The sequence below is a fragment of the Aspergillus piperis genome, assembly GCF_003184755.1.
Source record: "Aspergillus piperis CBS 112811 unplaced genomic scaffold BO85scaffold_6, whole genome shotgun sequence".
In the NCBI taxonomy this organism is placed as follows: Eukaryota; Fungi; Ascomycota; class Eurotiomycetes; order Eurotiales; family Aspergillaceae; genus Aspergillus; species Aspergillus piperis.
The window spans coordinates 1,016,099-1,043,426 of record NW_020291596.1 but is presented as its reverse complement, the minus strand read 5'-3'; the positions used below and the strand labels follow the sequence as shown (position 1 = coordinate 1,043,426).

Here is a 27,328-nt window from a genome sequence, read left to right as displayed (position 1 = left end):
GACCTGCAAAGGCTCGGGCTTTCGTTTCCCGGGAAATTGTTGTTTGAAGATATTTGCTTTTTGGAGCGGTAGTTTGGTGGCTCTCTTAGAGGTGGTGTCATCGTACTTTTGTTCCTTCGAACCCTTTCTGGAGAATTCGGACAGTCTGGCAGACGCGCGCCTTTTTTGGCGCCGGACACTGGAGCTGCTGCCGAAGCGGGAACGGCCCGAGACGATCGACTAGGCATGGATAGGACTTGCGGACTTTTTGGTTTGGTAGTTCGTACAATTCTTTTAAGTTGCGCGCAGGGAGATTTATCGGCGGGTAACACTAGCTACTAAGGTACGCCTTGATGCAAGGTCGAATGAATATGAAGCGGAATCGAGGAAATCAATGATCAATATAAGCTGTTCGGACGTTATTAGACGAATTCATTGGCCCTGGTCCGGGTACGGGTGTACTCCGTAGCTAGCGACAGATTGACTTTCAGGCGGTTCGACGCGGACAAAGGGACCGGGAACTGAGACCAGAAGGCTGGTAACTTCTGGGGCACTTTTCGCGTGGGAAAAGCGCGGGTGACTTTCTTTGCTTCCCGCACCGCTAAACTTAGTGCGTACGCTCGGGAAGTCGACGTCAGGTTCGAGAAGGATTTTGCAGGTCCACCAGGGTGACGAGCAGTATCAATCAACCAACCAACAAGGACCAATACTTTGGTGTAGCCCTGGTTCGAAGTGAGGCGCTGGGATTAGAACTTCCTATTGATCCACTTTATCATCAGCGTTACTCTTCATCATTCGGAGGGTGAGAGATAGTGGGGAGGGGTTTCGACAAGCGAAACGACCCCTCTAGCGGCCCTTGGATCTCTAGCCTGCCTATAGTAGTTTACTCCAACACTCGTTGCATGCGTCTTTTCGAAGAAGTCCTCGAAAAGCAAGGACTCAATAGTGAAGGAGCACACGACAGCCCTCTCCATGGAGTCCCCATCGACAACCATGATCCCTGAGGTTTTTGAATCTCGCAAGCGCAAGATTCTCGCAGACCTGTCCATCCCGGACGCAGAGTATACTGATCTATCGCCGAAAGGCTCTGTGGATGAAGGTATTCGCATCCTCATCAATGATATTAATACCCTACCAGGGTTAGTGACCACTAGCAGCTGTGCGGGAAGGATCAGTGTATTCCTGGAGGGGCGAAAGAAGCAGCAGCAGCAGCAGCAGCAGCAAGCGGTGTCAGACGAGCAGCAGCAACAGCAGAGGCAGTTCGTACCTTCCGGGGGCAAAGGAGCAGGAAAGTGGTTATATGTGTCTCATGAGCCCTTGCAAGAATATGGGAAAGTGCGAGAAAAAGAGCAAGAGCGCCAGCCACTGCATGAGTTGTTTGGGATGATGCCCGGGGATGGCAGGCCACCCGGTTTAAACAAGGATGGTCAAGCCCCGCGTCTCGTGCGCTTTTCTTTTGAGCCTATGGTACGTCCTTCCCTTCCTCTCTTTGGTTCCCTGTTGGTCCCTACCACGCTTGCGTTCTGCCATGATTCTTGCCACGGTGTATTCCTGTCATGCCACAGAGTGTCCGGGTTTGTAGTGTCAGCCTTATCACTGCCAACCTCCGGTTTGCCCTGTAAGCTATGGAGACTTGCGTTCCATACAAAACAGCACGTACCTTGTTCATCAATGCTCATTTACTGACAAACTCTTCCAACAGATCCTCCATATTATGACGGCCACATTACACCACGCTCACCCCGTGCTATCTGCCGCTTCAACCTCCGGCTTTCGTGAGAGCGGACTGCAAAGTCTACGTTGCTTAGAGGCAAATGACATTGAGGGCCCAAGCCCCATCGTCGCCGTGCGCTCTGCCGGTCTCTCATTGGAGTCTGTCATCGGGTATTGTGAAGAAACCGATGATGATAATGATGACAATGGAGAACCCATCATCCGCAGTCTGGTCACAGAAGAGTTTCTCGAGATGCTGGTTGCTATCTCGAATGAAAGGTTCGCTGTGAACTCTGAACGTAAGGAGAGATTCCGCGCGAATTTGTTAGATCTTTGTTCGACGGACCACACAAAAGCGAAAGGAAAGTCTAAGCCCCCTGGTTGGGAGGATCCGGAGAAACGAAGGGAGAGGATGAGGGCAGAAGGACTGAAGAGGAAGCAGCTGGCGCAAAATCAGAGGAAGGATGATGACGCGGATTTGGATCTGTCGGGAGCAAGTCTGGAGTAATTAGAGCTCCCGATTCGGGTTTTTATTGGCTATTTAAATCGAATACAACAGGAATGAGTTCGAAAACATTATGCAAAGAAACGAGAAGAAAGGCATCAGTTTCAGTTTCACGTTAGTAGCTCAATGAAAGAAAAATCCGTCAACACCTGGCTGTATGTGAATTTGTTTCAATAGAAGAAATGGACTTCGAAAAGCAAAGCAAACAGCAGAGCAAGGCGAGCATAAAATGGCCCCAATGGGATGCAAGCCCGTTGTGGTCCCAGTTCACATCGCACTAAATCGCTAAACCCAACCATTTCCATAAACCAATGTACTCCGTTAGTCATGATCGTTTCTTCGTTTCTCTTCAATACATGACGGTTCCTCTTCTGATTCAGGGCCGCAATACCAAGATATGGAAATACAACTAAAATCTGCAGATCCTGAACTCTGTCCAGAAGGCAATTCAGGTAAGACAGTACCTATTCAGAAACGCTCAGCACAGCATATCCCCGGTATCCTTACTCCTGCCACGGTGGACCTCACTGGTTCAAATCTTTGAGACAGTTGGGCGATGAATGGGTGATGCGGTGGCTAGGAGCTCGGAATTTCTTTGGAGGGCTAAAGAATACTTTCTGACCCCAAATGCCTTCGGTATCAAGAAGGGCGCTGCCGCTGCCGCTGTTCCAGCATTCGCTGGCACGACGCGATGAGGCCTGCAAAACGTTGACCCGGGACACATTCTCGTTTCGGGGAACACTTTTATCAGTGATTGGAGAGGTGGGGGAAACACTGCTTGAGGTACTAGCCATTGAAAGTGGTCTGTGGATTGTTCCCATGGATCCGCTCTGAAGAAGGCAGTTGAGCACATTGGTCTCACGATTAACGGCATCAACCCAAAGAGTATTCTTAGCGACATCGGTTGGCCACTCAAACCAAATGCGACCGAAGGGTGATATGAGAGTGGTATTGTCAGCAGGGAAATTGTTCGGAAACTCGCGGCAGGCGCCTTCGAATCTACCGTTTGCGATCACACTGGCATACAACTGCTGCAACTATCAGTGAAAGGAAATAATGGGCGAAGAATGCATGACTAGATGGCACGCCAAGAAGAGTATTGACAGACTAATAGAGTTCTGAAGAGATACATACCGCGCAGGTGTCATAGTCAAAGCCAGGCAGGTAGACCAGAGTATCGAAGGGGAACCACTTGCTCATGTCTCCCAGCTTGAGAATCTCGCTTTTCTCGCCGGCGTGAATGCAAAGAGTATATTTCTGACGCTCATTGAATGCGGGGCAATTTAGACCGGCGTAGAGGAGCTCGCGGAGCAGACGTTGGTCAAGCCCAACGGTCTTGGATTTTTCCATCCGTGACACCAGAGAACGTATGTGACGGTTTGTCAATTCGAATAGCTGATTACGGTCATGCACGGTGTACATGTCGGTTGCATACCAAGGAAACTATCCCTTGTCAGAATACTATCACTTTCATCGGAATCAATACCTACCTTATAGAGCGTGCTTATGGTAGATTCGTAAGTACGCTGGGGACACTTGGCACCGAATGGAGACTAAGAAGTTGTTAGACATCTCTGCTTTGAAACGAAGTCGGCTGAAGGGCTTACACGTTGAGGCATTTCAGCGTGACGAATGGCGCCGATGATCTCTTCGCTGGTAAAAAAGCCAGTAAAGCCGGTGGAATATCTGTCAGTATTCTCCACGACTTTAGGCGTACCATTTTCCCAGCTTATGCACTTTGCACGTGGAAACAAATCTTTCAGCAGGTCCTCTTGGTTGCTGATCTCAACTTCAACGTGCCTATTGCCGAGTCGAGGCGCACGTCCACATTCATAGATGCGGTTGATTCGGTTCGCCGTCTCTTCAGCGTCTTCAGTCGAATCGAACTCTACAAAACAATCCATCGTCTTAGCAGTGGGACGCTCCATAATTATGTGGACTGCGTGGCCCGCAACAAGCCGCGCTTGTCTGCCAACAAACTGGAAGATCTCCTGCTTGGTGATGGAGTAGGGGATCTGGCCCAGGGTTAGTAGACTTTGCTGAAGAACGAGTCAGTCAGTTACTTACGTTCGAAATCTTCATAACACCCCAGGTAGGGGCTTCCATATAGCGGACTAAGCTCCCGTATGGCACCTCGTTTGACGGAGCAGCTCTGCTAATGGGGTTGGGATAGCTTGTAAGATTCAAGTAGGGTCCAGGCTTGTTGTTGCCGATTTTCATGGCAGGGATACTAGAAGAGGTCAAGAGAGTGGAGGACGCTCCTGGTTGTTCAAGCCGACCTGGTTGGACAGGAACCGGGGTGAGGCGATTGGTAGCAAAGGGAATACAGACGGTATCATCAGATGGGTTTGGGGCGTAGCCTAGGAAAGGGTCGTAATACACATTTCTGAAAGCGACAGAATTGTACTGTGGCTCTTGAGGTCTGGAAAGATTGATGGGGATCCTACCAAAGGGAGGCATATTGAGCTTGTGAGAAAGGTGGTCTTGTCTGGAAAACGCCATGTTCGAGTCTGTATGGCAGTAGAAAAAGTGAAAACGTGAGGGTGAAGATGAAGATGAGCGAGGAAGAGGGAGTAGGTGGGAAATATGAGAAGCAAGTGAGCAGAGAGAAAGGTAACGTAAACAACTCAGCGAGAGAAGGTCGTAAGATGATTTCAGAAGAAGATCCTTGGGGGGGGGGGAGGAGGGTCTTTATTTGTTACCCTACACGCGCTGCCACATCTTCTAATTCACTGGTCTCTTTGTATGTGAGGACTGTTACTCACTTGAGGTGTTACTCAAGTATCATCTGATGAACTGTGTGCAGGTAATGGGGAAGGTATCTAAATGGCATCCATGAACGACAGAGATGTAATGACCGAGTGAAGGCCATCCAAAGAGCCATGTGCTCAGCGGGTCTGGTTAATAGAAGAAACACATGTCCCTGATAAGATTCCCCGGGACCCGTCGAGTGTACAGTGTGATGCGGATCCTCTGTTCACTGTTGAGATGAAGAGGCAAGAACAAGGTAACTTACTTTTCATGCTGTCAATCTCGTTTGCATTTGCCGCCTTTGCTACTGTATTAGTGTGCAAATGGAACACACCGTGCACCGAGAGAGAACAAACAACGGGTCGACCCGGTTGAAGCTCAGAAGATGAATCTCCCCCATCTAAATATGATCATCTGCACTGTCATGGCAAGCAGAGGGTTCTAGGAAGGTAATTTATGCTGAGACCTACGGCAGCCCTGTTCAGACTTAGTCGTACACAACGGAGTGTTCGGCTCTATACAGCCTGGATTTCCCTATAATGGATGAAATGGTCGCTACAAATTTGATTTCGAGATATAATATGGACGACTGCGGAAAGGAACATGCATCAAACTTCTGTACACGATATGTTCCTGAGAGGAAGGGAAGATCAAGGTCATGTGCCAACCATGAAGCTGGGGCGATCTAATCGAACTGTAATCCTATCAGCCAGGTTCAACTGAGGTAACCAGGGCGACTTACCGGTGTCAGGAACGACTCGGCAACGAAACGGGCACGGGCATTCAACTAGAGGAAATGTTGGTCAGAAGCCTCCATCAATCAGAGACACAAGGGGACATACGAAAAGCTTCATTTCCGAGATTTCCTTGTCCACTTCCTCCATACTATCAGACGAAGAAGTCGTTAGCCTCTCATTTATCAAACGATATATGGGCAAAGCAGATGAAACATACAATTGAATGATAAAGTCCACCAGCTTGTGTTTCAGCATCTGTTCGGTATGGAAGTTCGTAATAAGGAATGAGATGTCATAACCCTTCACTGGCTTTCTCCGTAGAATGAAGAAGGATTCCGCGCGCTGCGTCAGGAACCTAGTGAACTTGTGGACTAAGATATGTTCTATCTCATCTGCCTGCTTGATGCGAATGCTGACACGGACACTGTTCACGCTGGGCTCGATAAGGACCCTCTCGTTCTCATTCCGGGAGATTGTAAGGGGGTTGAGAAGTAATTCGGGAGAAGTTGCGGCTTCAATTTCGGGAACATTGCTGTCCGGATACCTGAATTAGCCTCATCTGACCCATAAGGGTGAGGGGGTGGGAATCGGCCCAACGTACTGTCTTTCGGAGGTTTGAGAAGCGAAGTTCGATATCGCGAGTGCTGCCGTTAGCGAGGATCTAACAGCCAACAGGTATGGACGCAATGATTGAGACTGGTCCTGTCAGCTTGGTCTGTGAATCGAACCCCTGGACAAGGTTGATAATCACCATAATGCGGTTGTGACGTATAGGCGGCGCCCCGGAGTGCTGAGTAGAAGGTCGCTGGCGAGCTTGATGAGAAGATAATTGTTTAAAATGCAAGTAAGGCACAGTTAGCAAGCAGAGGATCCGCGATTAAATTGTCAGAACCTCCCAATGAGTTTCAAAGCCTTAACTACCAGAGCGGGCGTCACCTAAGTACCTGAATAGCTGCGTCAGGAGCAACGTCCCGCCGCCCGGCAGCGATGTAGCCTGTAGTACGGCGGACGATAGCGGCCAACCGGCAAATGGCATCGGGGTTCCAGTATTTTGCCGGCAGAATCAGTTAACGCGCCCAGGTCACTCTACATAGCCAGTGTAGATATAGTCTCTATTATATGGACTGACATACATGATTAAAGCTATAATACAAGTGAAATCAGCCTCTAACTACATCCCATGGTCAATTAAAATACCAGGTTCTGCGCGCCTTTTAACCCTGCCGGGCTACCACAGGTAGTGGTTAGTGGGGAGAGAGGGGTGAGCTCCTGCTAAGCAATAAAGCGGTGAAGTCTCGAAGGAGTATAGTTGCATAATGGTTGCTATAGTTCGCCGTAGTACGGCCGTCGTTTGCCCCACGCTTTCTCCGGCGATGACTGACGCAGTCGTTGTTTACGCAACTGCATCCTACCGCCAGACCTCAGAGGAGGTATCAATCGCATCCAGAATAGACCCTTGAATCAAGTCACAATGGCTTCTATACCTGGTAAGTATCTTCATGGCCATGTGCTTTATTCCAAGCCATCTCGCTACTTCTCCGCTGATCCCATGACGCAGTTGTTGTAAAGCACCAGGGCAAACGCTACGAGGTGGAGCTCGACCCTTCCCTGAACGGCGAAACGCTCAAATACCAGCTATTTTCTCTCACTGGCGTCGAACCCGAGCGGCAGAAGATCCTAGTCAAGGGTGGCCAGCTCAAAGATGACACACCATTGTCCTCCCTCAACGCCAAACCCGGCCAAACGTTCATGATGATGGGCACTCCGTCGGGCGGCCAAGGTGCTGGGGACTTGGGTAGACCAAAGGAAGTCGTCAAGTTTTTGGAGGACATGACTGAAGCTGAAGCTGCCAGAGCGGAGGGTGCAACGCCTGCAGGTCTGCAGAACCTTGGAAATACTTGCTACCTGAATTCAACGCTACAGACACTGCGGAGCGTTCCCGAACTTCAGGATGCGCTGCTCAAGTACCGACCCTCTGGCGGCTCTTCTGGAGGCTCTAGCCTTTCAAACCTCAGTAGTCTCGGTCTTGGCGGCTTGGGTGCTTCCATGGATCTCACGTCCTCTTTGCGAGAGCTCTTCAAGCAAATGTCGGAGACGCAAGAAGGTTTCCCGCCGCTCATGTTCCTCAATGCTCTGCGAAATGCTTTCCCCCAATTTGCTCAAAGGGATCGCAATGGACATGGCTATGCCCAACAGGATGCCGAAGAGGCCTGGTCACAGATCGTGAGTCAGTTGCGTAACAAGCTGGTCGTGAAGGAGGGTGAAGGTGACTCTGCCGCTGAGGTTTCGTTCGTGGACAAGTACATGGCTGGAGGGTTTGAGTCCACCACCGAGTGCGACGAGGAGGCCGCAAAGGAGGCTGGCGAAGTAGCTACTAACAGCTCCGACGTTTTCTACAAGCTTGATTGTCATATCGGTAAAGAGACCAACCATTTGCATGACGGTATTATGGCTGGTCTCGAAGAGAAGATTGAAAAGCGCTCCTCTGTTCTCGACCGCGATGCCGTATATACCAAGCGTTCACGCATTGCGCGCTTGCCCAAGTACCTGACGGTTCATTTCGTTCGGTTCTTCTGGAAGCGCGAAACACAGAAGAAGGCCAAGATTATGCGAAAGGTCACATTCCCCGCTGAACTTGATGCGGTGGATTTCTGCACCGAAGAACTGAAGAAACAGCTCATTCCCGTGAGAGACAAAGTCCGTGAGATTCGGAAGGAAGAGGTGGATGTCGAGCGTGCCCGCAAGCGCCAAAAGCTTGCTCACCGGAGAGAGGAGGAAGAAAAGAAAGAGGCCGAATCTGGTTCAAGCTTGGAGCCGATGCAGAAGAAAAAAGCTGCTGAAGAGCGCAAGGGAGAACCTAAGGCTGCGGAGAAAGACGGGGATGAAGCCATGACCGATGTGTTCAAGTCCGATGCAGATTACGAAGCTGAAAAGACCGCCTCAATCCTTGCCGCCAAGAAAGAATTGTCTGAGCTCATTGATCCGAGTCTTGCCTCAGACAGTGGTGTGAACAAGACGGGTCTTTACGAACTACGTGGTGTGATCACCCACCAAGGTGCAAGTGCGGACAGCGGACATTACACTGCGTACGTGAAAAAGCAGCCCAGCGGTGATGGCGCAAGCACCGAAGACAAGTGGTGGTGGTTCAATGATGAGAAGGTTACCGAAGTGGAAGGGGAGAAGATTGAGACTCTTGCTGGTGGTGGTAAGTCCCTGACACAATTGTTAATTGATTTTGAATAGCGGACGGACGTCTAACCTTCATATCCAGGTGAATCCCATTCCGCACTTATTCTCCTCTACCGGGCGGTTGAGGTGCCGACGACAAATTAAGCAGGGCCCTCACTTTATCTCACGAGTATCAGGCTAGAAACGGTATGCATAGATAATGAGCTTATGGCTGAATGTTAGGAACATGTGTTTCTGCTAAACAAAGTACTGCAAAGATGGTTTTGAGTCAATCAGTATAATAACCTGCCTTGTAGCTAGCACTAGCTGTAGATTGTATCTAGACGACAGCGTATCTTCCAATCACGTGATAATGCAGCAAGAGCCGAGGGATCCCCTATCTTATCTAATCACTGGTTGCTTCGTCGAGCTCTGGGAAAATGCTGCATCGTTGATGAAACCTGCAATGTGAGCATCATGTTTTCCTCGCGCAGAGTCTTACAGTCGCAATTACGCCTCCTCCGGAACAAGCCGCTGTTACCATGTCGATACACACTTCGTCCCTCGAGGAACACCAGTACTGCCGCCCATGAACCGATACCTCAACCGTCGCGGTGGCCGCGACGCCTGGCGTACATTGCGATTTTCGGTAGCCTTGGGATTGCTGCCGGAAAGTGGATGGATAGGAAGCTCGCACCGCCGCCATTGCCCGATACAGAGGAAGATCGCGAAAGACTAGAAGAAATCCGTTACATCTACGAACACGGGCTGCCCATCGTGAAGGAACTTCGAGAGAACCCCGACTATATAGAGGCTGAGGTATACGGCAATTATTCGGAGGAAGATAAATTACAGAGGCTGAGTTCGGGTCCTTTACGAGGCAGCCGAGGGCTAGCATTCCAGGTTAGTTTCACGCCTTGTAGTGCATGCCGATGCCTCTACGAACTCTTGTGAAACCTGGCACATGGCTGACGAAGTGGTCACATAGAGAATATTCTACAATGATAAGGAGAAGGAGGCCATCAATGTCGCATATGTCGGACCGGGATTAGAAGGATGGCCGACGGTTGTTCATGGAGGTGCTCTGGGGACCGTGATCGATGAGCATCTAGCCCGAGTCGCAATCAGACATCTTCCACAACGCACTGGAGTCACGGCCAATCTACAGCTCAAATACCGTGCACCGGTGTACTCGGGTAACTTCTACACCTTCCATGCTACTCTGGACGAGGAACGGAGCACAGAACGCAAGGCATGGGTGAAGGGAGAAGTACGCGACCCCATGGGACGGTTGTGTATCGAGGCTTCCGCCCTCTTTGTAGTCCCCAAGTCCTATAAGCTTCAAGAGGTTGGAGAACGCTATTGACCAGGCTGCGCCAGGATCTAGAGGTGCTATAGGTCTGGACGGGCCTTTGAATTCATGCAGCCGTATCCTGCCTAGCCAGGGTCGTGCAAGGGACGACTATTCCTGGCTGGACTTTGTTAGCATTCTCGCCACATTGGGAGACTGTTATTGGCGAGGCCCTCATGAGAACTTTATTCTTCATCCAGGATAATGGATCCAAATTTTCATCCTCGTGTACATACACCCCTTCTGATTCATTGCCCCTCTTTTCTGCACGGACATTTAATAGACATTTTACTCATAGATTCTATGCACCAGTAACCTAGAAAAGGTTGAAGAAAATAGAGTTTCTTGTTTGAAGACCGGGGAGACCGAAGCGACGTCGTTGACTTGTCGCCTGGTGGAGCGGCAGCCTGTCCGTCAAGCGACTGCAGGGCCCTTCTGATCCTGCTTCTCCCCCAGGATTTCCCCCGCATTTTCCTCTCCTCCACATCCCATCCCATCCACGCGGTCAATCCTCCCGTTCGGCTATCCAGGGCCCAATGGTCGCCCTTGCATTCGCTCAATTGCCTCGGTTGTGTCTGAGAATGGTAGTATCTCCGGCCTGTCCACTCCCCGGTGACGCTTTGATGGATTTGAGATCCTGCTGGGTTCCATGGGTCGTCACCCTTAAACGGTCTGGATCCACGCCCTAGTATCTATACAAGCCAGCATCATTAGAGACCCACTATGATGATCTGTGCTTGTAGGAAATAAATAAATAGTACATGCATGGCTTGCAGCGAGCATTTGCTTTTTTTCTAATCTCGAGTCTTCTGTTTGATTGTTGTCGCTGCGCGCCAATAGGACTCGCTCCAGCCTGCTCTCCCAACGCCCATGGAGCTCACCGATCACTCAAGTCAGTCGCAGACTGATGAAAAGGCAGTAGCAGAGTCACCTCCGACCGGCAATATGGAGAGGAAATTTAGCCATGATGAGGTTGTTGCGTACGAAGAGATGGGTGCGCCTGTGGACAACCCAGTATGTGCCTGATCAGTTGTGGACTTTGCGGTACACACGCGAAACTGACTGTGAACCCTGTCGGATGCTAGATGACCTTCCGTCGGTTCATGGGATTTACAGCAATGGCGTTCCTATGGACTGGAAGCCAAATTCCAGTCTATCTCTTCGGTGAGATCCTCGTCTGTATGCCGGATATCAACGTTCTAATGGCCTTCCAGGAGGCATACCACCTTACGTCTACGGAGACATTGGCGGCGCGGATCGATGGGTTTGGTTTGTGAGTACCCCCTAGAAGGAATAAGGTGGCCAAAAGCTGACAATCCCTGGATGGACATAGGTCCTGGCGAACTTGCTGGCACTTGCTGGTGTCTGCCCTTTTGTCGGATCACTTTCGGATTTGATCGGTCGTCGATACGTTGCCCTCATCGGAGCCTCCCTTGTTTGCCTTGGTATGGTAGTCAGCAGTACGGCACATACGATGAACATTTTCATTGGTAGGTATACATAATGTTATCCGCCATATCAATTGCTCTGAATTGGGGTCTAACGAACATACAGCGGGGATGGCAATAGCGGGCGCAGGTGCAGGTATCAATGAGTTGACTGCATTAGCCGCCACCTCAGAAATGGCACCAACTCGACAGAGAGGAAAATATGTCTCAGTATTAATTTTCACTATCTTGCCCTTTTGCCCATCTGTGCTATGGGCTCAGCTTATTGCAGCGCACAGCGGATGGCGCTATGTCGGGGCTTTCTGCGGAGCATGGAGTGGTTTCGGGTTGCTCATCACAGCCCTCTTTTACTTCCCGCCACCACGAGTCAATTCAGAAGGCTTAACGAGATCCGATATTATCAGTCGCATAGACTACATTGGGGGGTTCCTCAGTATTTCCGGCCTTATCATCTTCTTGGCTGGACTGCAGTGGGGTGGATATATGGTTCGATTCCCATTTCCCGTCTTAAAAACGTCGTTCTAATAAGACTGACATATAAACAGTATGACTGGACATCCGCTCATGTTCTGGTTCCCCTGATTCTTGGTTTTGTAGTCTTGGTTGTGTTTGCATTTTGGGAGATTTATGGTGCCAAGTATCCCATCTTTCCAAGCCGACTAAAGCAAGAGCCACGCATTTTGGGCTTGACCCTAGTCATCACGTTCATCTCAGGAGCAAACTTCTTCTCTGTTCTCATGTTCTGGCCCACACAGTCATTCAACGTGTATGGTCACGATCCCGTCGACGTTGGTATTCGGAGTCTCCCCATCGGGCTCGGCATCATGGCAGGCGCTTGTATCATCCTATGGCTCCTCAGTGTCTTGCATGGCCACAACAAGGAGCTACTCATCATCAGCAGTGTCCTCATGACAGCAGGTCTGTATAACCCTTTAACCTTGAGCACGAACAAAAGACTAACATCCACCCAGGCTGCGGTGCCATGTCAATAGGCCGACCAGACAACCTATACCAACTCTGGGGCATCCTAATCATCGCAGGCCTAGGAATCGGGGGCATAATCGTCCCAGCCTCAATCATCACAACAATTATATGCCCAGACGTAAGCCTACCCCCTTATAAACAACACCAACCCTCCACATACACCCCATAGACTACTAACAAACCCATCTCCAGGACCTCATCGCCACCATCTCAGCCCTCACCCTCTCCATCCGCGTCGCCGGCGGCGGCATCGGCTACACAATCTACTACAACATCTTCATCTCCAAATTCGTCCCCAACGCACAACACTACATCGGCGGCGTCATGCTCACCGAGCTCAACATAACCAACACCACATACATCGCCGAAGCGATCGAACTGACCGGTGCGTCTCTGCTCGACGAATTAAAGCTCATCCCTGGCATCGCGGGTAACGAGACTGCGTACAATGCCGTCGTGGCGGCCGGTCAGCTCGCCTACGCTGAGAGCTATAAGTGGGTGTATTATGCTAGTATTGGGTTCGGGGGCGTGTCTATCATCGCTGCTTGTTTCTTGGGAAACATTAAAAAGTATATGAATGATCATGTGGCTGTTGTGATGCATTGAGCGTATCCTTTGTTGCCCCGTGGGTGGGGAGGTGAGGGTATAGGACATATCTTATTTATGGTGGGGGTGGGGGTGCTTGTTCTCTTACTGTGTTTACCATGTTGTGTTCTGATGATGATGGCTCATGATGTATAAATGATGATGATAGGATGCGCACGTCTACTCCAATGACACACACACACACACATATTTGAATATGTGACTTACAAGGAAAAGATAACAACCCCAAACTAAACATGCTATGATTATTTTCTCCATCGCATCTCTATGCAGCCCAACAATGAAATGAATGACCATATACCCAGCGCCAGACACTTAATATGCAAAGTAAAAAAGAAGTTCGAAATAATAAAAAGACACAAGCTGACAATGCAGCGCCACAAACCACACACTCTTCGTAAAAGGAAAACTGTCAACAATCAAAAGCATCATCGTTGACAAACACGGGAAAAGAAGCAAAGCACTATCGTACATGCATCAGGGTATCTGCTAGGAGAAAACGAGGGCACCGTTTGGTTCCACGGGACTGGACTTGGGCAATCGGCGCGTGTGGTCGATTTTTTTTTCTCTTGTCCTCGTTTTTTTTCTCCCCTGCTCTTCTCAAGGAGTCTTTGTTCCATTGATATATAGCAAATAGGAGTGAAAGGGATAGATGTGAGATGTCATGCCTCCTCCTTCAGTCCACAGATATCTGTCCCCAGGACTCTATCAACCATGTACCAGAATTTCCAGTAGGTGTTCGACTTGTCGAAATCGAATGTCCCGTCTTCGCGGAGTTGAGGTCCATCGCCCACAATGTCACCTGTGAACCAGCTGAGAATAGGGATGGAGCGCAGCACTCGCTCTGTAACCGTAGGCTGAGGGGGAAGGGCTTCTGTAATGGGTCGGAGCTTCGTCCGACGCACCGTCGGGATATGCGTCATGAAGTCTGATTCGGGCTTGGGCTCCTTGACGACTGTGCGCTGCTGCAGGGGTGCTGGTTGCTCGATGGCGGTGGCTGTTGCGGAGCTAGCGGTGGGGGTCGATGATGATTCCTGGGACTCTTCTTCATGGGCGTCGAGGATACTGGACAGGTTATTCGAGGCGAAAGATCTCGGCAGTGTATGGCGTTCCTTGGTGGCTGTGTCCTTCGGTTGGAGGAAACTCGTCGAATGCGACGAAGTCAAAGTGCGAGGCGCCGCCTTCGACTGGAGACGAGTTGCCTCCGTAGATCCTTGTACGATAGGGGCATCCTCCGCAGGTCCCTGGCCATGATACAGCTCACAAAAGACCAAATGGCCATCGATTTCCTGCGGAGAGTAGAAGCACGCGCGATCGGCGGCTGTCGTCGAATCAAATGTGACTTTAATCCAGTGAAATCCGCCCGCATAGCGCTTCGATTTGCGATTCGCGTCCGCTGATAAGTTCGCCCGGATGACCACATCACCGCCGCTCAGGAGCTGCGAATACCCGTTCAAAGCATTGGGGTCGGTCCGCGGATAGTCCTCACAGATGAACCCGCGAGAGATCCGCTCGTACTTGTCTATCACTTTCCATTCGAAGTCCTTGCTCTTGTAACCGTATAGTATGCACTCGGTTGCGACTTTCTCTGTCTGCTGCTTCCGGGCGTTGTCGAGGTTGGAAGCGGAGGATGACTTGGGCAGGGTGTTGCTGCGCGCTTTCTCCTCTTCTTGTTGTTGGGCGAATAGACGCCCGAATTCTGCTACATTGGGGTTTTCGCGCTTCGCTGCCGGTGTGCCGGTGCGTGTGCGAGATCGGGTGTGTTCATAGCGGGCGTTTCTGCGCTTGCCAAATGGGCCAGATTCTTCGGGGGGTCGACGAGGGTTGCGAGATTCACTGGAAAGACGATGGGTGAGATTGAGTTGAAGTTGTTTTGGGGGAAAGGACGAAATGGTGTAAGACTTACTCTTTGTAAACGTAGCCCCAGGGTAGGAGGTTACCCTTCTCGTCTCTGGCGCGCTCCTCCGGAGGAACGAAGTGGTACTCCATTTCGGAAAATAATGTGGATCGCTGCTGATATACTAGATGCAGGCAAAAAAGCGGATTTCCGGGACTGGAATTATCCTGTAAAGTAAGGAGGATAATAGGTGACGTTTGGATGAGAAGAAGCGGCCTTATGAAAGGATCCGTTGGATGGAAGCTGATTTCCGTCCAAAAGTTTTGGGCGCAACAAACAGTAAGTGTTAGCCCGGATACCGTCACGTGAGTCGCTGCGGTATGGACGGCGGATCTTGACCGCTTCCAGTCGCTTTACCCCAACTAATCATATCATTTATATCTAGTTAACATATAGTCTGGGCCTCAATAGATATACCGAAAGGTCCTTCATTAGCTAGTCTATATGTTTCTAGCACTAGTACGGCCTGAACGGTACCCGTCCAACGAAGTTGTTGTCAATCCTATTTTTTCACCCATCCGGCCCCGTACAATATATACCAGTAGATACTATTACTAGTAGCTCAATATGTTAAACCTTACTAATTTCAGTTTAATGATAGTCCATCATGATTTATGCCTGTCCTGAGCGCATCTCGTCTTATAATCACCCAGGTAATAACCCTAGGAGATAGCGCCTGATGAAACAGTCCTTCCTATCGAAGAAATGTTAAGTAACCTCAGCTCATGCGGCAAATCTGCGTAGGCCAGCATTCCTGAACAAAGCATGTTCCACAGACTACCAGCAACTATGTCAAAGATGCCTCCTATAACACTTAGATGACATACCTCGAATCTCTATTCAAGTTGCTGTTGCCGAAGAAATGTAATTCTTCCAACATCACCATCCAAACCACATACATCCCCGAACTCTCCTACTTCAATCCTTCTTCTATCCACATGACCGATGAACTCCATTAACGGACAAGACAAGTCAGGTCCAGACTTACAGTATGGCAGCGGCACAATCTTGCCGTTGATGTCGATCCGGAGAAATGTCTCGTTCATGCTGTGGACAGGATCTGTTGGCGAACAGGTCATCCGTTCGAGCGTGACCCGACCGCCCATTGGCATCACAGTTGAGGTATACCAAATGCGGTCTTCTGCCCGATGTGTGACAGGAAGAAATGGGTCGTACTTTGCGTCTTTCATTATGTCTAGCGCAGTCAAGAAAGGCGCTATATCCCCGTCGTGGACACTGGAACACACGTTAGACTCTTGGGTCTCAGCTCCCTTGGTTTGATTTCGAGTCACTCACAAGCTGAAGAACATTGAACCCGCCTTGGGCCCCTCTCGCAAAAGATTCGCTGTGGCATTCAGCCAAAGCCAGCCCATTGCGCCCGCGTAAGGATTTCCAGGGCCTCCGCGATAGTAATGCACCAAATCACGTCCGTATTCAAAATTCTTCCAATCTTCGCGCGTGAAGACATCGCACCAGGGACTCGAGCCCCGTACAGTCGTTTCAAAACCACACATTTCCTGCATGCTGAAGATCTCCCAGTTGGTGAAACCCTCAAGCTCACGGTTGCCCTCCTCAACGAGCAGTCGCTCCGCAATAGCCGGGATATACGCTTGCTGAAACAAAGTGAGCATGTTGATGCCGTTGTCATGGCCGCGAACTTCGTCTTCTAGATATTTTAGACAGGTATCTCCCGGTGTGAGCGTATCTGCGCGGCGATCAAATGTCTCCGGGATGATCTCTAGAGCGGCCTTTCCGACCTTTTCCCAGTCAGACCCAAATAACCCCGAGGCAAAGTGTTGGGCTGTTTCGATGACGCGCTTGGAATCACTTGCCCAGAACTTTGTGTTCGCATCAGAAGGGATGAGGTGTCCGTAATGGGCTGCGAATCGGACTCCAGTCTCGAAGGCCTGATGAGTGCCAGCGTATGGACCGGTTGTGGTCAATTGCTCGAAGTCTCGTTCTGGATTACTGGTGATGTAGGTCCAGTTGTTCAGGAATGACAATGAGCCGTTCAGCGGAATCCCTGCTTTATGGATTCTATCCAAAAGGGCAAGATGGCCTGTAGCCACGGTGAAATGTCTCGTTAGTATTATTCAGAGACTCTCCTGATGGCAGATCGCCTACGGTTTCCTGCAGACCTGGTTGGATACCTCGCCGCATGACGCGACATCTAATCGTCGATTAGCGAAATGGCATCTTGGATTAACAGAGAGAAAAAGTACCATGTGTATCTGGTCGACTGTGCAACTGTCCGGTACGTCATTCCCCTGTATTTCATCGTCTTCGGCAGTTTTCTCGACCCAGGGCCCATATCCGCCAAGGTGTTGGTAAAGATTCCAGTCATTATGTTGCTCTATACATGGGCTTTGAATCCAGGCCCTCCAACTTGCACCAAAAGCTGACGAGAAGACAGAGTCACGACAATTCGTACTGCGCGACAGACTATGATTATAATAGAAAATTCCTGCCACCGCAGTGAAGAAAGATAATATCAAAGAGCTAAGCGAGAGCACGTGAACCATGGTGAACACGGACCCTCGACGTCATGGGCAGATGCATTTAGATGACATTGAGATCTGAAAAAAGGATGGATTACAGGCTAATCGAGATGATCGACAGACGGCTAATCAATGCCAAGAAACAGAGGACGTTCGTCTGGTGTGTCCCACAGCCATGGCAACACCGAGATTTGCTCGCATTTTGGAGATCTGCGCAACATATCAGGTACTATATTTAAACCGAGGATTTCTGTCTCCCATTTCCTCAATTTCTTCTTCTGACATCCCTACAATCTTTTCATCTTCCAGTCCCTGTTCTCTGCGCTTATTCTTCCCATGATAGTACCACCACATAAGACCATACACAACACCGGCAAATCCAACCAGCGACAGAGTCACTGCATTGCCCCGAACATAACGCGGTGCTTCATTCGTCTTGTATAAGAAAGGAGACATGACGCCGCTGACGTTGCCGAAAGTCAGTTGCAGCCCCGTGGCGAATGTACGCTTTCCATAACGAGGAAGAGTGGTCGGGAGCCATGCGAGAGGTAATCCGACAGCCACATATAATCCTAAGGCAATAAGCAAGGCGCCGAAGTAGTGTACTCCTGACGAAGAATCCGATATCAGGATTCCATAGCCAACCACTGATATTGCCGCAAAGATGCAAGTAAAAACTCCGCGACGCTGAATTCTATCGCTCGCCCAAGCAATTATCAGATAACTTATTGCGCCCACCGCATAGCAAGGAATCGTAAGAGCTTGCACTTCGGGAGTTGTCCATGACCCCATACCCTGGATAATGGTTGGGAGGAAGGTGCTGTACCCGTATAGCATAGTGTCGACACCAAATTGAGCAATGCAGAAGGCGTAAATTCTCCAGTCCAGTGCACCTTCTTTGACGTCTGCCCAGTGGAATTTTTGGGCGGACGATGTTTGGCCCACGTCGCGACGACGGAGTCGAACCACTAGGGCCTTCTCCTCATCATCCAGGTAATAGGCTGTATCGAGGTCATCCGCAAGAAAGAACCAGGATAGGCCGCCGAGTATGACGGTTGGAATGCCTTCTATGATCATGATCCATCTCCAACCTCGTAGACCGGCGACGCCGTCCATGAAGCCGATGCCGTAAGCTAGAAGTCCGCCAAATGCGCCGGCAGCGGCCGCACTGCTGAATAGGTAGCCTGTGCGCAATGCTATTTCACGCTTGCTATAGAAAATAGTGAGATAGGTAACCATTCCAGGAAACAGTCCGGCTTCCACGACGCCTATATCTGTTAGCTCGGGCTCACATCACCAAGTTATGGTCTGTGACTAACCTAGAAGGATGCGACAAGCGATGAGGCCTCCATAATTCTGGGTTATTCCAGTGAGAGTCGCTATGATGCCCCAAATAACCGATATCGACGCAATGTAGCGTGATGGCCTGAGCTTCTTGATAACCAAGTTTGACGGCACTTCGAAGAGCTATACAGTATCAGATGTTGCGTGAGAGCCACACATATGTGCAAATCCAGACATACACAGTAAGTTACAAACAGAATAGATACTGCAATCTGGTATTGATCTCCGACCAGGCCCAGATCTTCTTCCATCCCATATAGACGGGCATTGCCAATGTTGACTAGGGCTTGTTAGCAAGCATGCCTATCATTCGAGTAGTCATGAACTGGAAGTAGGCTTGCGAAGTAACATGTACAGGAAGACATACCTCTATCAAGAAAGCTAAACAGATATAAAAGAACGACAAAAGGAATGATATGTAGGTCAATCTTGCGAATCAAATGCTTCTCTCGTTTCTCATCCAGTAATGAGAGAGCCGAGTCATTGCTATCACCGCCATCCATGGAGCCTCCATACTGAGTTGGAGATCTAGGATCAGGCTTCTGTTCTTCTTGGTATTCCATCTTTGCTGTCGGAGTCTATTTCGTCATCCAACCTTGTAAAGGAACTGCACACGGGCCGAGATTTGGTCCCAACTTCCCGAGGACAATGCAGTAGATCGATGTTTCAAGATCTAAGTAGATCCATGATGCACATGATAATCAAGAGACACACACTGTACCAACCCAGAATTACTGATCACGATGGAGGTGAGGTGGGGGATTATTGAAGCAGAAAATGGTGGCGATCTGGTGGGTGGCCAAGATTCGCCAAGGTTCCAGCCCGGTTGGGTTTTGACTTTAGTCTTCGCGGGCCTTTCCACCTGCAAACCCACAACCTTACTTGAAATACGCTCAAAATCAGTGGCTCGAGATACAATACTAGGAGTATGATGGGATTTACTTCGCCACAAAATACCCATTCGGGGAGTCCGTCGTTGCCAGCCACCGAGACTGTGCGGATATATCTCCGCCGTTGCACTCATCCGGATGCAGATCATGTTGAAAACAAGGCGCGGGGATGACGAGAAACTCTATCATGTGCAAACACGACACACCAACAGAGCGGATCTACTCATAGCCAAACATGAAGAAGAAATCTGGGGATATAGTTTAATGCAAACAGTCAACCACGAAACTAGCCCATCAGGTTGTGGGTCAGAAGAGCAATGGCTGACTTCACAATGATGACTGCCCCCAGGTTCATTGATCCCATGATAGTGCCTGTTTGCTACGCAAATAGAAATGAACGGTGAAAAGGAAATGCATCACCAGGGGAAGGTTCAAAGTGGCTGCTCAATGGAGTCACACGGGCCTCCCGAAGAGGCATCTGCATGTACAAAGTGCTATGAATGATGCTAAGCAGGTCATAACTTCCACGAATACCCGTAGCTGACATAACAATGTAGCGCGGATTCGGGTCAATAGAGCCGCTATAAGTATAGCGAACGAAACACAGATAGCAGTGCATTACATCGATTGATCGCGATCTTACCGCGTTATGGGAAGCTGGCATGCAGTCTCAAGCTTACAATCATCTCTCTTGACAATCAGGGAGAGGAAAAAACGGGTTGAGCTTTTCTAGGTGTTCTCTAAGTAGAACCAAAGCCTTCTTGCCTCTTCCTCAGATATATCTTCGGTTTCTTTCTCGATATATAGCTGGAAGAGCTCGGCATGTGTTGTCTGGACCTTCTCGAAGTCAAGCTGAGGGGAAATCCAACCTTCATCATCTGTCTGCAGCAGTTCCTGTGTGTAACCTTTGAGTTTCTGCCAGTCCTTGTACCGGGAAAGCTCCATCTTATGTTTCGATAAATCCTCACTTGTGATATGATAAGGACATTGCTCAGCAATGCCCATCTCGTTCCAGTTTGCAGCAAGCTGAGTGAGGCAATCACGGAGGGGAAGTATCCCATTCTTGGTCGTGTTTTCTGCGAACATGAATAGGTGCCTGATAGCAGAGTCAACTTGAGACATAGCCAAGTACGATTCCATGTGATTTTTGACCAGAGATGCTTCGTAGCATTTCGAAAGCAGAGCTAGTTCTCTCTCGCTGATAGCAAAGGCCTTTTCGTCTGTATCCATGTCTTCAAAATTTGAAGGTAATTTCGGCTTGACCGCACCGAGTTCGTAGCCATCAGGTGGGGCAAGAAAAGAGGGCCACTGAATTTGCATGAAAGCAGGCATAATTGAGGTGAATTGCCAATCAATGACATTGACTATAGCTGTCGGGTCCTGTTCAGAGACGAATATGTTACCCATGTGAAGATCAGTATGCCACAATGTAGGCTTGGCAGACTGTTGTAGAGGTGCAAATGCGCCCAAGTGTGGTATTAGCTTCTTAGCCATCGTAAGGATATCGAAGTGTTCAGATTTGGTGCCGAAATGGGGCGTACGAGGGGCGAGCGACGTATGTTGTAAGTGCGCAAGACCCCGTTCGACCAATCCAAGGCCAAGATCTGAGAGTCCCTGCCCTAAGTAATTGCATAGTTAGAATGATGCTCTGATGGCAGGCCGATAACATACATGGACCTGCGTAAGCTCTTTCACTCAGCTGTGGAGAGTACGAAGCATTATATGCTGGGCCGACACAGTAGTCGTCGTTCATTGGAACAATTAGGTCCGAATTCTGAGCGTCTGAAGGAAGAAAGTACATATTTACGTAGGCTGGAAACTCCAAAGCTGCCAGCTGGCTTTGAAGCTGGACCAGACATTGAACAAGCCTGAACTGTTGCAGCTGATTCATTTCGCCCCATACATCGACCAACTGTCTTCCGCAGGCCCTTTCCATCAGGATATACTCGGACCCAACTGGATTCGAGGCTTCAGAGCTCCAGCCCAGTACCCTACACACTGGGACAGAGGTATGGGATCTCACTGATAGAAGTAGGTCAGCTTATTTAGTCTTCGAGATGAAGGAAGTCGACAATACCGTATTCCATGACGGCTGCTTCGGATGCAGTGCTATGTTGTGGTGGAACAACCCTAGGGCATGGAAGTTTCGCGATAACCTCCTTTCCATTCTCTGCAGTCATTAACAAGACCTTGTTAAACCCTCCCTCCATCTTGTCGATCCTAGAGATGGGTGAAGAAACATGGGGCAGCGCCGAAACAAGGGCACAAAGAGCATCCAGATCAAATTTGGCATATCGTTTTGACATCTCATGCTTCTCATTGACTAGGAACCGACCATTTGTATATTCAAACAGCTGCTCGTGTTGGATAGGCTTTCCTGAATGTAGCGATGGTCATCAGACCGGACTGCTGGAGGAGTTCTATGTGGAGCATACCGCGACACGTCAACGAGAGGCTTCTACATGCAGATTTTGAAGCAAGGAAGGTAACCTTCAGGGACCTTGACCGTACTCTATGCATGGTGATTAAAAGGGACAACGGTCACTGATTCTTGGAAGCACCATCATTCGGTTGTCGAGGTGGTGTCCCGACGCCCTCCCGGCACCGAGAATGCCCCTTTCCCCGTTTCCCTCCAGAAACATCCTGGTCAGTTGTGCCCCAGGCACCCACATATCGTCTTTTCAACGTATGCGACGTCACAAACAACGTCTCAACTTCGTCCAACCCCCCACACACGTGTGAACAGGGATAAATGCTTTAGGTATTATGGAAAAGCAATCATCCCATCGAAAGCCCTCCATAATCCCATCAGTAGAGGGATGACATACTTTGGGCCTATTGACCAACTAAATTCCTAGTGTCTAGGTGCCAACACTGTGCGCGATTATTCGGCCTCTTTCCTGACCCAGCCACCTTTCTGCAGGCTTAGTGCCGGTAATTATGGGGAGTGGGGTAAGAATTGGTCAAGCGCAATCACTACTTATCTCGTTCGGAGAGGATTGTCTTTAGGACTAGTTGTGATATAACACTCGAGAGAAACGGAAGACTCTTTGTCTATCTCCTTGCGAAGAGGATATCAGAAACCTAATATGGCCAAGTAAAGTGCCTTTTCTGCAGGTTATTTTCAATGTTCATGCTCGACCAACTACTTGTCTGCTGATGAGACTCATGGGGGGAGTGCTTCCATCTCCATCCACAGAAGCCTAGGACTCCAGCCCCGCTATGAGACCCCTCTTACGACTACCTATACGAATATACGAACAGCAACTCCTTCATGCAAGGGTCTTCGCTTGAAAGTTCTCAGTTTTGCAATACCTACACCGGCTTACTCTGACGATTCCGATTGGGCTTTACCAATGCTGTCCCCGATGTTTCTCCGCACTCGGCAAAGCCCCGCAGTCCGGGGCCAATTGAACGGATTGTGGAGTGGGCTCCAGGGGTATACCGATGCCATACTCCGCAGTATCTAGTCAATTTCACCGAGCAAAAATTGAAATTTCGCCGAGGAAGCGTAGACCGGTGGGCCGATATTCTCGGTCAAGGAGTACGCATCCGCTCAATCCCGAGTGTGGTCCGTGGTACAATGTCAACAACACCCCACGCGGGGAAATGCATACATCCTTGAATGACACACCCCGGATTTGTGATGTACAACCGATGCCGATCGCGCAAGTACAGCCGAGTCACCGAGACAGCATATCTGTGGACGAAAAGGGAGAGCAAATCCGAATTCAAGTAAAAAAAGAGGAAGCCGATATGGGTTTACAAAAGATATAGGTCAGATACGAAGTGGATGAGGCATTAAAACTCAGTTCGGCGTCAGGATGTAGTAGAAGGTTTGTATATCTGGGCACATTATTGCAGGACCCCACTCCATTCAACGACAGACTCGGAGTCCACTGGCGCACATATAAACCCGGTCCTTCTATGCCTGAATTCCCAGAAACAATCCTCAGTCACAGCGCAGTTTTCTCAAAGGGTTCGTTAGCAATGGCTCCTCTGTCGAAGGTCCTAAGTGTTTTTATGTTCATGGGCATTACACATGCCTTCAACTATGACCAGCCTTATCGTGGTCAATACCATTTCTCACCCCAGAAGAACTGGATGAATGACCCCAACGGGCTCTTATACCACAATGGAATCTACCATCTGTTCTTCCAGTACAACCCTGGTGGCATCGAGTGGGGAAACATATCATGGGGGCATGCTATCAGTGAGGATCTCACCCACTGGGAGGAGAAGCCTGTTGCCCTTCTGGCCCGAGGATTTGGCAGCGATGTCACCGAGATGTACTTCAGCGGAAGTGCTGTTGCCGATGTCAACAACACGAGTGGCTTTGGAAAGGACGGCAAGACACCCCTAGTCGCCATGTATACTTCCTATGTACCTACCCATTCCCAGACCATTTCTAGCGTGCATATCACTAACAGTAGCATCCTAGTACCCCGTTGCGCAAACATTGCCGAGTGGCCAAACCGTCCAAGAAGACCAGCAATCACAGTCCATCGCCTACAGTCTTGACGATGGTCTAACATGGACGACATACGATGCCGCCAATCCAGTCATCCCCAACCCTCCCAGCCCTTATGAAGCTGAATACCAGAACTTCCGGGACCCCTTTGTGTTCTGGCACGACGAATCCCAGAAATGGGTGGTTGTCACGAGCATAGCCGAGCTGCACAAACTCGCGATCTACACTTCCGACAACCTCAAAGACTGGAAGCTAGTGAGCGAGTTCGGTCCTTACAACGCGCAAGGCGGAGTGTGGGAGTGTCCCGGACTTGTCAAGCTCCCTCTTGACGGCGGAATCTCCACAAAATGGGTCATCACAAGCGGACTGAACCCTGGTGGACCCCCAGGCACTGTCGGCTCCGGAACCCAGTACTTCGTGGGAGAGTTCGACGGAACCACTTTTACGCCTGACGCCGACACAGTATACCCAGGAAACTCCACCGCAAACTGGATGGACTGGGGCCCGGACTTTTATGCCGCAGCCGGTTACAATGGCCTCTCGCTGAACGACCACGTCCATATTGGCTGGATGAACAACTGGCAGTATGGCGCGAACATCCCCACCTACCCCTGGCGCAGCGCCATGGCCATTCCCCGCCACATTGCCCTAAAGACCATTGGCAGCAAAGCAACCCTAGTCCAGCAACCCCAGGAAGCGTGGTCTTCTATCTCGAACAAGCGTCCGATCTATTCACGCACATTCAAGACTCTCTCTGAAGGCTCCACCAACACAACCACGACCGGAGAGACATTCAAAGTGGACTTGAGTTTCTCTGCTAAGTCTAAGGCCTCAACATTTGCAATTGCCCTCCGAGCATCCGCCAACTTCACCGAGCAGACCCTCGTTGGCTATGACTTCGCCAAGCAGCAAATCTTCCTTGACCGTACACACTCCGGAGACGTGTCATTCGACAATACCTTCGCGAGCGTCTATCGTGGACCTCTGACGCCGGATAGCACTGGTGTAGTGAAATTGAGTATCTTCGTCGATAGGTCCAGCGTCGAGGTGTTTGGCGGCCAGGGCGAGACAACCCTGACGGCTCAGATCTTCCCTAGCAGTGATGCGGTTCACGCCCATCTGTTGTCTACTGGTGGAACTACCGAGGATGTTAGAGCTGACATCTACAAGATTGCTTCGACGTGGAATTGATGCCTTGTCCCTACATGTGGCAGCGTGTGTGGCTGTTTGCTGTTCTATTTGAGGTTTAGCGGTAGATACAGCAAAGACGAATTGACGTTTCTTTCTTCATGGTCAATCCATAGTAAATCAGGTACTTTGCATCTAGGAACCGGCAGACATGACGTCAGCAACACACCGTATCGGGTAATGATCAGGATCCCGAGGTATGGCTGGTTCACGTGCCGGCTGCATGAGGTACAACTCTATCCGTGAGGGGGCTGATTATAGAGCTATCCCTTCTGCTGTCAGCATCTGTTCATCCAAGTAATCATTTTCGAATTTGGAAAGCAATATCATCTATATTCACGCGCAATATGTCGGAAAACTACGGCGACTATCAGACTGAGATCTATGGCCGCGGAGCATTGACAGGCGTCTTGCCTAATGTTACCACCGATCCTCGCTTACTTGAAGCACAGGCAAAGAAGGCCCTAGGCGAGCGTAGCTTCAATTATGTGGCTGGCGGTGCTGGGGAGAAGGCTACAATGGATAGCAATCGGCTGGCTTTTCGACAATGGAAGCTGTAAGTTGATTCGTCTCCGCCGCGATGTTGCTACGTAGAATCAGGAGACTAACGCACATAACGTTTGATGATCTGAAAAGAATCCCGAGGATGCTGAAGCCGGTTAGTAGAGTTCAGTCGGTTCCTCCAAGTCCCAGCGCTGACCAATGGTTGTGTCCGCGTAGATGAATGATCAGAACCTTGCGGTAAACCTTTTTGGCCAGCAATATCCAACTCCTCTTCTTATGGCGCCGGTCGGCGTCCAGTCTATTTTCCATGATGATAAGGAGTCTGGCCTTGCAGAAGCTTGCGGGAATGTCGGGATCCCGTATATCCTCAGCACCGCGAGTAGCAGCTCGATTGAAGAGGTCGGGCAGGCAAACGGAGACGGGAAAAGATGGTTCCAACTCTACTGGCCGCGAGACGATGATATCACGCTATCATTGCTGAAACGCGCCAAAGACAATGGATTCTCCGTCCTGGTAGTTACGCTCGACACTTGGTCGCTCGCTTGGCGACCAGCGGACCTAGACAATGCCTACGTTCCGTTCATACGGGGCATCGGCAACACACTCGGTTTCACGGATCCCGTGTTCCGCTCGAAATTTGAGAAAGAGTCCGGTTCGACAGTGGAAGAGGACATTGTGGGGGCATCCAAGTCATGGATATCCCAGGTATTCTATGGTCAGCCGCATGCGTGGGAGCAAATTGCATTTCTGCGAAAGAATTGGGATGGTCCAATTGTACTCAAGGGCATTCAGCATGTGGATGATGCGAAGCTCGCCCTTGAGGCGGGATGTGACGGTATCGTTGTTTCAAACCATGGAGGTATGTGGCAGTCGCTCTGCAGCGAAGATTCTTTCTATTGACATGTATACAGGTCGACAGGTTGATGGTGCGATCGGCTCACTGGAAGTTCTCCCCGAGATAGTTGATGCTGTTGGTGGCAAGATGACAATTCTTTTTGATTCAGGGGTTCGCACTGGAGCAGATATCATCAAAGCGCTTTGTCTGGGAGCGGATGCTGTCTTGGTTGGCAGGCCGGTGATCTATGGGTTGGCAATCGATGGAAAGAACGGGGCCGAAGCCGTGATGAAGGGGCTTCTGGCGGATCTCTGGCAGACCATGAGTCTGTCAGGGATATGTACCGTGGCCGAGTGTACCCGCGACAAGATCAGGAAAGTTGTGTACCCTGGAGATGGGAAGGCAATGTTGTGACATGTAACATATTATTGGCCGGCAACGTGAAGATGCCCAATTGAG

At 49.9% G+C, this 27,328-nt stretch overlaps 10 protein-coding genes across 10 annotated transcripts; 6 read left to right on the top strand and 4 right to left on the bottom strand.

Moving 5' to 3' along the window:
• Positions 1-593: 593 nt before the first annotated feature.
• Positions 594-2,349, top strand: BO85DRAFT_448157 (tRNA wybutosine-synthesizing 3 family protein). Its single transcript, XM_025659874.1, has 2 exons — positions 594-1,446; positions 1,682-2,349. Exons 1-2 carry the CDS (start codon positions 973-975, stop codon positions 2,198-2,200), a joined length of 993 nt encoding a protein of 330 aa, XP_025517120.1. The 5' UTR covers positions 594-972; the 3' UTR covers positions 2,201-2,349.
• Positions 2,350-2,534: 185 nt separating this feature from the next.
• Positions 2,535-4,657, bottom strand: BO85DRAFT_519022 (uncharacterized protein; the record flags this gene model as incomplete). The annotated part of the gene is made up of 5 exons (XM_025665011.1): positions 2,535-3,228; positions 3,332-3,640; positions 3,688-3,750; positions 3,805-4,212; positions 4,265-4,657. 5 exons carry the CDS (start codon positions 4,655-4,657, stop codon positions 2,722-2,724), a joined length of 1,680 nt encoding a protein of 559 aa, XP_025517119.1. The 3' UTR covers positions 2,535-2,721.
• Positions 4,658-5,484: 827 nt separating this feature from the next.
• On the bottom strand, positions 5,485-6,634 carry BO85DRAFT_394795 (actin-related protein 2/3 complex subunit 4 family protein). The gene is made up of 5 exons (XM_025656930.1): positions 6,437-6,634; positions 6,287-6,381; positions 5,791-6,217; positions 5,691-5,735; positions 5,485-5,642 (listed from the first exon to the last, which is right to left on the bottom strand). The coding sequence occupies exons 1-5, from the start codon at positions 6,437-6,439 to the stop codon at positions 5,634-5,636; spliced, it is 579 nt and encodes a 192-aa protein (XP_025517118.1). The 5' UTR covers positions 6,440-6,634; the 3' UTR covers positions 5,485-5,633.
• Positions 6,635-7,055: 421 nt separating this feature from the next.
• BO85DRAFT_448155 (ubiquitin-specific protease UBP6) lies at positions 7,056-9,214 on the top strand. The gene is made up of 3 exons (XM_025659873.1): positions 7,056-7,172; positions 7,244-8,890; positions 8,957-9,214. Exons 1-3 carry the CDS (start codon positions 7,157-7,159, stop codon positions 9,016-9,018), a joined length of 1,725 nt encoding a protein of 574 aa, XP_025517117.1. The 5' UTR covers positions 7,056-7,156; the 3' UTR covers positions 9,019-9,214.
• An 81-nt stretch (positions 9,215-9,295) lies between these two features.
• On the top strand, positions 9,296-10,502 carry BO85DRAFT_519019 (PaaI family thioesterase). Its single transcript, XM_025665010.1, has 2 exons — positions 9,296-9,756; positions 9,842-10,502. Exons 1-2 carry the CDS (start codon positions 9,331-9,333, stop codon positions 10,217-10,219), a joined length of 804 nt encoding a protein of 267 aa, XP_025517116.1. The 5' UTR covers positions 9,296-9,330; the 3' UTR covers positions 10,220-10,502.
• Positions 10,503-10,673: 171 nt separating this feature from the next.
• Positions 10,674-13,545, top strand: BO85DRAFT_418425 (putative MFS drug efflux pump). Its single transcript, XM_025657815.1, has 8 exons — positions 10,674-11,218; positions 11,290-11,368; positions 11,419-11,477; positions 11,538-11,694; positions 11,759-12,138; positions 12,198-12,570; positions 12,624-12,754; positions 12,829-13,545. Exons 1-8 carry the CDS (start codon positions 11,075-11,077, stop codon positions 13,240-13,242), a joined length of 1,737 nt encoding a protein of 578 aa, XP_025517115.1. The 5' UTR covers positions 10,674-11,074; the 3' UTR covers positions 13,243-13,545.
• Positions 13,546-13,904: 359 nt separating this feature from the next.
• Positions 13,905-19,484, bottom strand: BO85DRAFT_368781 (phosphoglycerate mutase-like protein; the record flags this gene model as incomplete). The annotated part of the gene is made up of 9 exons (XM_025655883.1): positions 13,905-15,149; positions 16,018-16,375; positions 16,436-17,198; positions 17,264-17,309; positions 17,362-17,524; positions 17,879-18,905; positions 18,957-19,104; positions 19,161-19,261; positions 19,349-19,484. The coding sequence occupies 9 exons, from the start codon at positions 19,482-19,484 to the stop codon at positions 13,905-13,907; spliced, it is 3,987 nt and encodes a 1,328-aa protein (XP_025517114.1).
• A 1,116-nt stretch (positions 19,485-20,600) lies between these two features.
• BO85DRAFT_458372 (serine/threonine protein kinase) lies at positions 20,601-21,807 on the bottom strand (the record flags this gene model as incomplete). The annotated part of the gene is made up of 2 exons (XM_025661580.1): positions 20,601-21,490; positions 21,543-21,807. 2 exons carry the CDS (start codon positions 21,805-21,807, stop codon positions 20,601-20,603), a joined length of 1,155 nt encoding a protein of 384 aa, XP_025517113.1.
• Positions 21,808-23,861: 2,054 nt separating this feature from the next.
• On the top strand, positions 23,862-25,533 carry BO85DRAFT_458371 (glycoside hydrolase family 32 protein; the record flags this gene model as incomplete). The annotated part of the gene is made up of 2 exons (XM_025661579.1): positions 23,862-24,254; positions 24,313-25,533. 2 exons carry the CDS (start codon positions 23,862-23,864, stop codon positions 25,531-25,533), a joined length of 1,614 nt encoding a protein of 537 aa, XP_025517112.1.
• Positions 25,534-25,705: 172 nt separating this feature from the next.
• On the top strand, positions 25,706-27,289 carry BO85DRAFT_264302 (lactate 2-monooxygenase). The gene is made up of 4 exons (XM_025655043.1): positions 25,706-26,086; positions 26,167-26,188; positions 26,251-26,893; positions 26,946-27,289. Exons 1-4 carry the CDS (start codon positions 25,878-25,880, stop codon positions 27,281-27,283), a joined length of 1,212 nt encoding a protein of 403 aa, XP_025517111.1. The 5' UTR covers positions 25,706-25,877; the 3' UTR covers positions 27,284-27,289.
• Positions 27,290-27,328: the final 39 nt, after the last annotated feature.

Bases quoted from the DNA above. Each gene is read 5' to 3' on its own strand.
- BO85DRAFT_418425 (XM_025657815.1), top strand. From the start codon at position 11,075: ATGGAGCTCACCGATCACTCAAGTCAGTCGCAGACTGATGAAAAGGCA. The intron at 11,695-11,758 runs GTAGGTATACAT...ACGAACATACAG, and splicing joins TACGATGAACATTTTCATTG to CGGGGATGGCAATAGCGGGC. The intron at 12,755-12,828 runs GTAAGCCTACCC...ACCCATCTCCAG, and splicing joins CAACAATTATATGCCCAGAC to GACCTCATCGCCACCATCTC.
- BO85DRAFT_394795 (XM_025656930.1), bottom strand. The intron at 6,218-6,286 runs GTACGTTGGGCC...GTATCCGGACAG, and splicing joins TCTCAAACCTCCGAAAGACA to CAATGTTCCCGAAATTGAAG. The intron at 5,736-5,790 runs GTATGTCCCCTT...CATTTCCTCTAG, and splicing joins TCTCGGAAATGAAGCTTTTC to TTGAATGCCCGTGCCCGTTT.
- BO85DRAFT_448157 (XM_025659874.1), top strand. From the start codon at position 973: ATGATCCCTGAGGTTTTTGAATCTCGCAAGCGCAAGATTCTCGCAGAC. The intron at 1,447-1,681 runs GTACGTCCTTCC...CTCTTCCAACAG, and splicing joins GCTTTTCTTTTGAGCCTATG to ATCCTCCATATTATGACGGC.
- BO85DRAFT_519019 (XM_025665010.1), top strand. From the start codon at position 9,331: ATGTTTTCCTCGCGCAGAGTCTTACAGTCGCAATTACGCCTCCTCCGG. The intron at 9,757-9,841 runs GTTAGTTTCACG...GTGGTCACATAG, and splicing joins GCCGAGGGCTAGCATTCCAG to AGAATATTCTACAATGATAA.
- BO85DRAFT_264302 (XM_025655043.1), top strand. From the start codon at position 25,878: ATGTCGGAAAACTACGGCGACTATCAGACTGAGATCTATGGCCGCGGA. The intron at 26,087-26,166 runs GTAAGTTGATTC...TGATCTGAAAAG, and splicing joins GCTTTTCGACAATGGAAGCT to AATCCCGAGGATGCTGAAGC. The intron at 26,189-26,250 runs GTTAGTAGAGTT...GTGTCCGCGTAG, and splicing joins TCCCGAGGATGCTGAAGCCG to ATGAATGATCAGAACCTTGC.
- BO85DRAFT_448155 (XM_025659873.1), top strand. The intron at 8,891-8,956 runs GTAAGTCCCTGA...CTTCATATCCAG, and splicing joins TGAGACTCTTGCTGGTGGTG to GTGAATCCCATTCCGCACTT.